The sequence below is a fragment of the Desmodus rotundus genome, chromosome 4 (genome assembly GCF_022682495.2).
Source record: "Desmodus rotundus isolate HL8 chromosome 4, HLdesRot8A.1, whole genome shotgun sequence".
In the NCBI taxonomy this organism is placed as follows: domain Eukaryota; kingdom Metazoa; phylum Chordata; class Mammalia; order Chiroptera; family Phyllostomidae; genus Desmodus; species Desmodus rotundus.
The window spans coordinates 275995-287577 of NC_071390.1; the positions used below are offsets into that span (position 1 = coordinate 275995).

Here is an 11583-nt window from a genome sequence, read left to right on the forward strand (position 1 = left end):
GAGGAAGAGCCTGCGAGCGACAGAGGGACGACGCGGCGGGAGGCGCCGAGCTCTAGGCTGCGCAGGGTCTGCGCGCTGTCCAGGGAGGGTGCTCTGACCTCGACCCCGCCGGGCCGCGCCCGCCGTCCGCTCTCCTGTGGGGATGCTGGGGACAGTCCCGCGTGCTCCCCGGGTGTCCTAGCGGCCTCCTGCACGCGAGGAGCGCGGGCCGGGCGCGCGGCGCTGCGGGAGAAGGCGGCGAGCGCTGGGAGAGGCACCAGGGCGCGGAGGGCTGCGGCCCGCGACGGATGCGGGGGACCAGCCACGGCCCCGCCCCTCCCGTCCGATCCGCGGGTCAGCGAAGCCAATGGACGCCCAGGCCCACGAGGCAGCGGCCGTGGCGATTGGACAGCGGCTCATGAAAGGGACGCCGCCTTTTTATAGGGCACGGAGGGCCGGGTCGCCTCCCAGTCCCTGGCCTCCCCTTCGTGCCCGTCGGCCCCTGCAGCCTCGCGCCCGCCGGCTCACGCATGGCCCCGGCGTCGCTCGCCATGAACCCCTCTGGGCTCAGAACGTTTGGCGGCGGGGACCGCGCGGCGCCCGGCGCGTTGCCTTTCGGTATCGAGTCCCTCCTGGAGGCGCAGCGCCGGCTGGGTCCGGAGCGCGCGGAGCCCCAGGAGGAGAGGCCATGGGGCGCCGCGGAGCCCCGGGCCTGGTTCCCGCCGGCCGCCCGCTCGTCCTCCCCACGTAAGTGCCCTGTCGCACGGTCCCGGGCCTCCAGAGAGCCCGCCTGGCCCAAGTTGGTAGGACCAGGGGGGCGCTGTCCTTCGTCACTTCGCACAGTAACCAGCTACTGACCGCCCGGCCCGAGTACGAAGGGAGAAGCCACCCACCCGAGCCCTCCGGCGCGGGCCAGCCCCGTAGCCGCTCCCGCGTCCCATGCAACCAGGCTTCCGCCCTACCCCGGAGCGGAGTCGGTTCCCCAAGGCCCCGCGGTTTCTTGGCGCCCGCGTGTCCGCACCGCCCCCTCCCCGCGTCTGTCCCCGCGACGGTGAGCTTCCGCTTCGCCGAATCCTCGCGTCTGCGCTCAACTCTTGCGGCAGCCTCCAGCCCAAGCTACCCGCTTCTCCAAGTGGGCAGAGCTCCCCTCCTCCCTGGGGCGCCGGGCCACGGATTTGGGGAGCAGGGACCAAGTCCACAGCAGCCCGCCCCTACCTGCACCGTCTCCCCGGGGCCTTACTTCTTTTACCCCGGTGGCTTCTGGGGTCTCATCTCCTCTGAGGGCGCGATCATGGAGCCGGGAAAAGGATCCAGGAGTGTCGGAAAGGCGAACGAACTGCCGGCGTCTGAGCGCCCAATGTGTGCTTCTCTTTCCTCCCAGGCGCCCCCAGCCCTCTGCCCTGCACCCTCCGAAAACACAAGAACAACCGCAAGCCGCGGACGCCATTTACCACCGCGCAGCTGCTCGCGCTGGAGCGCAAGTTCGGCCAGAAGCAGTACCTGTCCATCGCCGAGCGCGCCGAGTTCTCCAGCAGCCTGAGCCTCACCGAGACGCAGGTGAAGATCTGGTTTCAGAACCGCCGGGCCAAGGCCAAGCGGCTGCAGGAGGCCGAGCTGGAGAAGCTGAAGCTGGTGGCCAAGCCGCTGCTGCCCGCGTTCGCCCTGCCCTTCCCCCTGGGCGTCCACTTGCAAGGCTCCCCGGGCGCTTACGGCGGTGCCACAGGAAACCCGCCGCACGTGCCGGGACTCCTCGCCGCGCCTCTCACCGCCTACGGCGTGTATTACCTGTCCTAGGGGGGCCTGGACAGTGGCTTTGCCTCGTGGTGGCCGGGGGGTCCGCCGCAGAGATGGGCCCTGCGGGGGACCTGCGCCCCAGCCGCCCAGGTGGGTCGTCGCGCCGAAACTGATGCCGGTAAACACCCGGCGTTCCGTGGGTCTTTTTTTTTTTTTTCTTTTTCAGCTTTGTTGTTGTTGTTGATATGTTATAATCGATGCATCAAGCCTATTGGTGGGTATCTTACAGATACTTAAAAACTTCTTAGAACTCATGTTGGTGCTAGACAGACCTTCCTGAAAGACAGGGAACACAGTTTCATGCGGCGTCCTCGGAAGGGGCCGGGTAGAGCTCCTGTTTTGTACAAGGCAGCCAATGAAGTTTGCTCGGTGGGGCCGCCCTTGCTCTGGCACCGACCCCACTCGGGACTCACCAGACTGTCTCCGCGGCAAGAACCTGATTCCGCAACCAAGAAACGGAAGCAGTTTGGTGCCGGGACTGCAGAAACGAAGCGCGTGGATTCCTGGCACTTGCGGAGTGCGCTACCTTCACAGAGGGATGGAGACAATCACGCGTGTGTTAGGGATTTTCCCCGTATTTACGTTTTTACTGAAGCATATCTGGCAGCCTGAGGCGAGATGCTGCCCACGAGGTGTGCAGGGCGTGTGTGAGAGTGTGGGGACGCGGGTGTCCACGCGGAGAGGCCAGGTGGCCTTGGGTGGGCGTGCAGAGCACATGCTGGGCAGTGCCCCCTGAGGGACGCAGCGGCAGAGACCACTGGGAGTGGGGCTGGGACAAGAAAGGGTTGCCGGTGCGCCTGCAGGAGGCGGCATTGCCAGGGTTCGGGGTCCCTCCAAACGGCGTCACCCCAGCTGCCTCACCTCTCCCTGTGGAGTCTGGGACTGGGTTAATCAAGGAAGCCCCATCCCTGCTGTGGGCAGCCCCCTCCCCTTCCTCGCCCCGCCTCCAAGTTGCAGCCAGGACCCAGACTCCGCCAGCCTCTCCCCAACAGGCTTCAGACACAGGAGGCTTCAGGTCAGCGGTGCCGGCCCCGTCTGGCCCCCCTGAGAGCTCTGCTCAGTGCGGCCGAGGGGCTGCCCACAGGGAACAGCCAAGGAGCAGTCCCAGGAGTTACAATGATGTTGCATTGAGTTGCATGTTACCAGCCGTCATTCTCCCTGTTTTTCCTGGAAAAATGAAAACTGGCAACGGATTTTAAATGGAAGCGACCCCAGTTCTTCAAGCGCAAGCTGCTGGAACTGAGGGCTGGTGGTGAGGGGGGCAGGATCCCCGATGCGCCTCCCCCTGGCATGCGTCGTGCGGGCCGAGCTCTGCAGTTTATCTCAGAGCCCCACTCCACTCAGGGTCTGCGAGGGACAGGCCCGCCGAGTGAGCACGCCACATGGAGAAGGCAGTGGGGCCGAGCAGGGGGGCCGAGAGCCACAGCCCAGACCCGGCCTGCACGCCCGCGCGCCTCGCTGAGCACAGCTGCTGCTTTTTGAGGACGTTCAGCACGTTGATGCGCTTCCCACAACTGAGGTTCTGGAGAGAGGCCCAGCAGGGTCACGGCCAAGTTCTAGGCCATACGACCATGTTCACTCTGTGTGAGAACAGTCCTGTGATATGGGGAATCCCAGGCAAAGGTGACGGTGACACCAGCCCAGGGGGAAAGGGGTGCCTGGCTCTCCCTGCTCTCCACGCGGGCGGTGGTCTCCCCAGGAGCAGGGGTCTGCGCACACCGCCCTGCCACCTCGTGCCCCTCCCCGCTGTGTCCGTTTATAAGCAGCACACCCACATTGGGACACACCGCGCCCAGTTCCCCTCCCCTGAGCCAGTCCACCGCTGAGGGTGCCCAAGACCCGTGGGAGCCCAGACATGAGAGCGCTCCGGCTGCACGCCCTTGCTGGGTGGGGCTGAAGCACACTTGCGGAGACCAGGACTCCCCTGCTGTTCGGAAGGGACAGCTCCTCACGGACTGAGGCTGCTGCCTGCTCTCCCAGAGGATGGGACCCCTGACCCTCCCAGGCCAGACTCCGGGGTGTGCACCTGTCCAGTGCCTCTGTCAGCCAGCCTGGGAGGTCTCCACAGCCCTGAGGTGTCCCTGGGCCCCGGGGCCACTCACCCACCCGCCCCTATACAGCAGCAGCCTGGGACCTCTGCCGCCCTCATCAGAGGACAGAAACCAGGGACTCAGATCCTGGTCTCCCGTCCCCGTCCTGCCATCTGTTGCTGGTGGACTTGGGGACACCAGTCCTGTTCTTGGGAGACCACCTGGACAAGGGGGACAGGAGAGAAGTTCAGGGCCAGCCACCTTTGGGGGGATGGGGCCAGTCAGTCTGGGGACCAGGAGTGGCTGGGGTTGCAGGGGGTGGGGGTGTGTGTACAGCATGGGTGGCCCTGGGTGGAGCCAGAGTGGGGAGGGCAGCACTGCCAAGGAGCCCAGACAGCGCCCCGCCTGCCAGGCTGGGGTGTCTCTTTGGGCTCATTAAAGGAGACCCAACAAACAGGCCTCACGAGTCTGGGGGACCCGAGTCTTGTGCCAGCCCTACCTCAGCGTTGCCCCAGGAAAGGAGGCAGGGTGTATTCACTGTGGCTCCTGGGGGAGGACCTGGTTGGGCCCCTGGGCCACTTCTGGGCACCACTGGCTCTCAAGAGTCCCTGCCGGCCACCTGTGCCGGCCGCGGGTGCCCTGCAGCAGCCTCGCCCACCATGTCTGGGTGCTGCTCCTAGGCTGCCCCAGACATGGGCCCCGGGCCACTCAGAGGTGCGCTGGGTCAGCATTTCAGGGTTTCTAGAGGGCCAGACTCCCCAGATCCAATGGAAGCTCTTGAGCACAAAGCATCAGCCTTCCGGAGGACAGAGAATTCCTTATGAAACTTCCGGAGATGTGGCACGAGGGAGCAGGGGGGACGTCCAGAGCTGCGTGAGGGGGGGGCTGCGGCCCCTGCTCTGCCGGCCAGGACACGCAATTTTGCAAACCTTTGGCACGTGTGAAATATTTCATGACGAGAACACCCCACCAGGCAGCACTTTGTTCGCCATGAGCCCCACTACAGTGTCCCTGGTCCCGAAGCCATGATGGCCCCAGGAAGTGTCCTCGGACAGCTGGCCACACAGTGCTTTCCTGGGGCCAGGACTCGTGACACCGCCGAGGCCTGCAGTTCAGGACTGTCAACTTCTTGTGTGGCCTCCCTCTCACCTCACTGCACGGCCTTGCCGCTGCCGACACCCTGCAGCGTGCCGTGTCCCTGTCCGTCCGTGAGCCCAGTAAGGAGAACCACCACGTGGCAGATTCAGCTGACACAGCCGGCGGTGGGAGGAAACTGCGTCAGCATGTGTGAACTATGCGGGTTTTTAAGAAAATGAATTTATCGACTTTAGAGAAAGACATGAAGGGGCAGGAGAGAGACATCAGTGTGCTGTGCCACTCATTCACGCACTCATAGGTCGGTTCCTGCACGTGTCCCGACCAGGACCAAGCCTGCAACCTGGGCGTATCAGGACATGCTCTGACCGGCAAGCCACCTGGCCAGGGCCTGAAGCATTTGTTTTTAAAAAACACAGCAAACAGCTACGTTATTCCTCTAAACATTCAAGGGGCAATTTTTTCCCCAGGCTATACTGTGAAATTTCTCTCCCTGCCCCCAGTAAGCCCGTTTTCCAGCCTGGGTGGGGAGAGCCGTAGCCCGAGGCAGGGCCTGGGGCACGGGCACTGGGAGGCCTGTTGAAGCCATTCTGTGGGGTTCTGTTAAGTGGAGCGGACACAGCGACACAACTTCTTGCCCGGCGCTTGTCTTACTGGGCTGGCCAGAGCGTCCATGACACGCCGGAAGCAGCTGTTGAGGAGGTCAGCGGGCCGAGAGGTGGGTCTGAGGAACTCATCCAATGCGTGGCAAGGCAGAGGAGGACCAGAAGACACCAGGGCCGTTAAGAAACATGGAGGACAGAGTGACAATGTCTAACACACACTCAGTTGGAAGTTGAGAAGAAGGGACAGAGGGGGCAGAGATAACATTCAAAGACAGAAAAACCCTAGATTCAAAAACACCCAACCAAGAGCAGCCAGACAGGCGTCTCCACCTCACACACCTGAGTGGAGCGCCGAGGACGGAGGAGGCAAACTGTCTTCTAAAGAACAGCCAGGCTGACACCTGAGTACTTGGCAGCGATGACATACACTGCACCCGCACCGGGCCACAGGGCGTGTGCAGCGCGCAGCGGGAAAACCGGCCAGGCCCTGTATGCCCCGCAACAGTATCTTTCAAGAACGGGAACATAAAAGCTTTTTCAGGCAGATGCGATTGAGAACTTTGTTACCACTGTCGCTAAAAGTAGTTCTATCGACAGATGTTTGGCAGAGGTAAGAGCTCCCACATAGGGGGTCCGAGCAGCAGTGACCGTGGGGGTTTACACACACGAACCACCGGACCCACAGCTCCGATGCCCCGCGGGACCGGACAGGCCAGGGCACAGTGGACTCTGGTAGCAGGGCAGAGGAGGGCGGCGTTCGAGCGTCTGCAGTCCTTGTCCTGTTGGGGGGGAAGGGAAAAGACAGTGATCAACCTCAGACCTGACCAAGGGAAGTAATGTTTTAGTGTTAGCAACACTAACGTTTTTAATAACCAGAGAGTGTCTAGCTCTCAAAGAAAAGCTCTCCGCGTCATTGGAAACTAGCCACAAAAAGGGAGAAAAAGAAAGAGGCCTGCCCAGGGCTCTGCGGGAGAGGTGCGAGCCAGCCCTGTGAGGCCGGCGTGGGCCCACGAGGCACACAGACCTGCTGCTGGAGCTGCGTGCTGCGCTGCGCACACCGACCGACACAGCACCTGCTCCCGATGGGACCTCACGCAGCAGCTGCGGAAGTGCGGCCACCCGGATGAAGCAGCGCTAGGTGTCTCATGGAAAAATGAGTGACTGCCACGCTTTCCACGAGCAGCCTGCGGCAGACTCCATGTCCTTAAGCACCGTTGGCACAGGGCAGCCAGGCCCATGCTCCACCTCCTGCATCTGCAGGCCCTTTCCTCGTAAAGGCTCGTCCTCCCTGGACCCCGGGAGCCGGCAACCAGGCCCGGCATTTGCGGCAGAAATGCATCTCCTTAGAACCCATCACGCTGGCGGCTCTTCCATCCATAGCAACGCTCCTCACAGGGAGTGTCACACTCCGTGTTCCAGACGAGAAACCGAGACAAAAACAAGCGGCCTTCTAGGCGGGGTGACGCTAGGGTGGGCACCTGGGACTGATAGCCCCCGAGACTGTAAAACACAGGCCCCCATGGACGTGGACGTGGGCAGGACGAGCTGCTGCAGGCAGGCCGGCGTGCTCACCTGGAGTGGCCTGGGGCCTGCACGGTAGCCCCTTCTCTAGGACAGGATCCTGGGCAGCCCTGGTGTGACCCTCACCACGGCCGGCCACCGTCCATCAGGAAGAGCGTTTGTGGTCTCTCTCCAGTACACTAGCACCTGTACTTAAGGCTTTACCCTTTCTCCTAGCACCTGGCAGCCCAGCAAGTGTCTGGTGTGTGGTGTTGCCCTGTGATGTGACTGCCCAAGACCCCCCAGGTCTCCCAGGGCTTCGGGGGTGGCTGTCAGAGCTGGGCAGCTACCTGTGGCCGAACTCAGAGCCAGGCCCAGCCCAAGTGGGGGGGGCACAGCCAGCATGGAAGCACCCCACGTGCACATCCGCTAGGGACGAGGCATCTGGAGGAGGCCCCACCGGGGCCCCCACCCTGCCAGGCCAAGGCCAACAGCCCTTATGTGACCAAACCAGCGCTGACCGTTGTTTCTGTCCACATGCTAGAGTCCACGTGTGGGCCTGGACTCTGCGGGCCTCTGCACGGCTGTCTCCTTGGCTGCCCACTGACTGTTGGCAAGGGGACTGCAGCCTCCAGGCTCTGCTCCTGATGAGAGGATGCCGGCCAGGCACTGGAACCTCGGTGCCGGCCCCTTCCTTCCACCTGACACTGTCCCTCCATGGGGAGGCCACCGCAGCTGGCGCTCCTCCTCCAGCACGGGCCGCCCACCCCGGGCCACCCCAGAGCAGGGTTTGCTCACACTGCCGGGCAGGCTGACGTGGACTTGTTGGACAGCAGGTGCTGCACCCACTCCGCCTACCAAGGGTGCCAAGACTTCAGCATGAATCTTCGTGACAACTGAACGCTGAAAACAAAGTGCTTGAGTGTGACCACTGCTCTGTCTAGCTCCACAGCACGGGAGTGACGACTGGAGACCATTCACGGACACCATTTGCTTTAAAAGGGCATCTGTGGGGTAGCCCCCCAGAGGGAGGTGGGCTGGAGCACGGGTCAGGGCCACCCTCGGAAATGCCATCTCTCACTGCTGACGCTGGATGCTGGTGCCACCCGGCCACTCGCTCAGGGACTGAGACACAGAGGTGGCAAAGCCTGGTCCTCGGGCGGCCACACAAGTAGGCGAGAGACAAAGCTCACTGCTGAAACCACGTCCACCGAGGGTGCCGGCCCCGCGCCCCACGGATGCCCCACTGGGCCTCAGCCGTCACTGGTGCTTGTTCCTTTTCTTGGTGCTTCTAAACCCTCGTGATGCACCATGACCAAAACAGACGGTAGGAGGTATCCTGAAATGGAAAAAAACCTTCACGCTAGAGTCAGACTCTCTGCCCACAAACAGCACAAACAGCCCCATCCCTAAGAACAGCCTTGTGTGTGTGTGCTCTTGTTCCAGAATGCTCACTCTCTCTCTCTCTGTCTCGCTCATGGAGCATTCCTGATGGCGGCTCGCTCTCCTTGCAGACCCCACTCCAGGGCTCCGGGGCAGCTCCCTCTGCGCTGGCCAGCCTCTGACCTGCTTCCTGTGGGCACTGGCTCCTGCCAAGCTCCCTGGGTGACTTCCTGCCACCCGCCCCATGCTGAAACCCTAACTGCTCACTGGCATCTAGACTCACTCGCTGGCCAAAGCAGGAGCAGCTCCGTGAAGGCAGCTGAGGAATACGGGTCATTCTTCCTGTCACTTTGGATTCATCGGTGAGTTTTTCATTTGTCCAACATCTTCCCCAAGATTAGATTTGAACTCAAGTTTAACCCAATAAAAGCACAATTAATACTAGAAATAGACTCACTCAATCGCAAGTTAAGCAATTGCAACCGAGCCTCTCTCTGTCCAGAAGGAGCAGTGTTCTGCACTCCTGCACTGCAGGGCTTCCGGAAGCAGAGTGAGCAAGAGACACTGAGCTATTCTCAGGAACTGCTAACAGCCAGGCTTCCAACTCCCAATGAAGCCCACACTCGAGCAGTGTCAGCTTCTCTCCCAGGATCAAACCCACAATTCTCTACATTCGGAACCTCAGAGCTGTCAGCTACTGACCTGTGGCTGTAGGTCCGCCTCTCACCCATGGGCTCTGCAGCGGGCGGCGCGTGTTCAGAGCAGACTTCCATGGCGGCCCCTTCCGACTGCTCCCCGTTGTCCCCCGGGGCTCCTGCCCACACTTGCAGGGAGGCTGTGGGTGTGGCTGGTCTGCGGGAGGCAGAGGGTTGAGTGGGGCTCCGACAGTGTGTGGTGGGCGCAGCCCCATCCACCCCAGAAGTGAACTCACCAGGAAGAGACTATCTCTTCCTGTGGAGGCATTTTGTGACCACTTTGGCATCACGTAATTGTCAGGCTACCAGGATGAGGAGAAGGACTCCTACAAGGTCAAACGTGCACGTGGACACGATAAACACGACACTTTACAAATTTAGGTATAACAATTACACTGCGCCTTCAGAAATCTGTGTTTATGGTGCCATGTGATAAACGCCAATGAACAGCGACAGAAGTCTTTTCACACCAGTGAGAAATTTACTAAAATTAACCACACAATATTGAGAGTCTTCTCCCCCATACCGATGTCTCCACCCAGCATAGGGTTTTTGTCCTAAAATGACCTCTCGGTAAGGGAATTCCCTCATACTCAACGCCTTATAAAAATCTCCCACATTGCAGTGGGTTCTCACAATTATTTTAAACAGCAAAATCCTGTTTGTAGAAAACAAGTACGTCTAAAAATATAACTTTCGATATGATTTTTAGATGGTTATGAAGGCCTACCTGAAAGAACCAGTTAAAAAGAGAGGCAAAGAAACATAACGCAAACTTCGTTCTTGTGTGCAGAACTATTCCCAGGAGTGTCTCCCTACAGTGCACCCTAAACGGTCCTGTGTAACACATGGCTGTGGTTAAGTTCGTCAACACACCAACAGGACGAATGAAAAGCCAGAGGGCCCCACGTGTGGCTCACGGGGCTGGGACAAATTCCCAAATTCATGCAGAGCAGGTGATGTGCGAGCGGAACTGATGTGCTGGGCGCAAGTCAGCTACAACCTCAAGAAATGCGAGTGCAGACAAACACAGTGATGTCCTAAACGCCCCAAGGAAGACACCTCGATGGCACCTCGGTGATTCCCTGCAGAGCCGAGATGCCAGATTGTCCCCTTCAGCCCTCCCCCCAGCAGGGTGGATGCACACAGGACAGGCCCCTATCTGCTTAACACCTGTGGTCAATAACTCCAACTCGTCAGGGTTTCCGTTAACCGCAGCCAAGCACGACAGTAAGGGACACGGTGTCTACGAACCCAAAGGCTTCCCTGACTTCAAGGGGTGTCGCATCCTGCAGTGTGAGCATGCACACCACCGCACGTACCCTCTGCTTTCCTTTGGCTTATCAAACCGGAAGTCCACAGGGTAGAGGTGACGTCTCACCAGGTGATCCTTCCTGTCTTTGGTGGTCCTGAACTTCTCTGTGCAGCCTTCCACCAAGCACTGATACTGAAACAGAAACGGTGTTCCCTCCATCCACAGGGTTGGAGTCAGAGGTGGGGAGGTGCCCCCCTGGTCTTGCCTGGACCCCAGAGCTGGGAGCTCTGCTCCTTAGGCAGACAGCTCTGGTCCAAGGCCCCCCAGGATGCTGTGTCACCCACCATGTCCTGCCTCTCGGACAGGATCTGGAACAAGGAGTCGTGCCACTCCAGGATGTGGATGTCCAGCAGATGCCCCGAGGGGAAGGCCCGCTTGCAAAAGGAGCACGTGTGTCTATGCAGAGTGTGGTAGTGGTGCTCATAGTCCTCCAGGGTGTCGAAGACCTGGCAGCAGCCGGCCACCTGACAGGTGAACTCAGGCACCCTGGCAAAGGAAACCACTGCTAGGAACATTAGGTTGTCGTCAACTTCCCTTTACGGGGCCTGATAAACCTTCGCATGTTTTTTGCAATTCCAAATCACACTTTTTTAAGAATGAAGTTTTTACAGACCAGCCAGGTGAAGGCGAGGCCAACAAAGCGGGGCTCGGTCGGTGGTCCAGGCGGAGGGAGCACGACCGGTCACCAGGAAAGGGCAGGCCTGGGGACCCGGGAAGGGGGCGAGGTGGGGAGCGACGAGGGGTGGCGCGGGGTGCAAAGCCGCTCACCTGGGCCTCTCCGGCGCCTCGGCCACCTGCGTGAGCACATCCTGGAGGTAGAGGTGCCGCTGCACGTCGCCGTCCTGCAGGACACGCGCAGTGCAGTGGGTGCAAAACTAGAGTTTCCACCCGCCCGGGCTCCGGCCCGCTCCCGCCTTAGCCCCGCCCCAGCATTCAACCGACCCAGACACAACCGGAGGCCCCGCCCACGCCCCGCCCCACGGCTCTAGGCCCCGCCTCTCAACAACTACCCTTTCCCTTGACGCCCGTACCTCGAAGAACTCGTGCTCCCGCGGGAAGCGCACCAAGCGCGCCGCGAAGCGGAAGGGCGCGGCCCCAGCCGCAGGGTCCCGCTCCACCGGCAACGGCTCCGCAGTCCCGGGGCCCGCCATTAGGCGGGCGTGCAGCGCGGGCGGCAGCTGCATCGT

At 61.1% G+C, this 11583-nt stretch overlaps 2 protein-coding genes across 3 annotated transcripts; one reads left to right on the top strand and one right to left on the bottom strand.

Annotated features, from left to right (window-relative positions):
* Positions 1 to 297: 297 nt before the first annotated feature.
* On the top strand, positions 298 to 3902 carry LOC112300160 (homeobox protein MSX-3). The gene is made up of 2 exons (XM_024555345.3): positions 298 to 726; positions 1361 to 3902. Exons 1-2 carry the CDS (start codon positions 510 to 512, stop codon positions 1771 to 1773), a joined length of 630 nt encoding a protein of 209 aa, XP_024411113.2. The 5' UTR covers positions 298 to 509; the 3' UTR covers positions 1774 to 3902.
* Positions 3903 to 5081: 1179 nt separating this feature from the next.
* On the bottom strand, positions 5082 to 11580 carry ZNF511 (zinc finger protein 511). Of its 2 annotated transcripts, XM_071221130.1 has the most exons (7): positions 11428 to 11580; positions 11165 to 11238; positions 10681 to 10882; positions 10404 to 10528; positions 9089 to 9238; positions 7525 to 8342; positions 6045 to 6282 (listed from the first exon to the last, which is right to left on the bottom strand). In XM_071221130.1, exons 1-6 carry the CDS (start codon positions 11578 to 11580, stop codon positions 8264 to 8266), a joined length of 783 nt encoding a protein of 260 aa, XP_071077231.1. In that variant the 3' UTR covers positions 6045 to 6282; positions 7525 to 8263. The 2 variants fall into 2 exon arrangements, with proteins under 2 accessions (XP_053778316.1, XP_071077231.1); XM_053922341.1 differs by lacking the exon at positions 7525 to 8342 and having other exon boundaries at positions 5082 to 6282.
* Between the last annotated feature and the right edge of the window lie 3 nt (positions 11581 to 11583).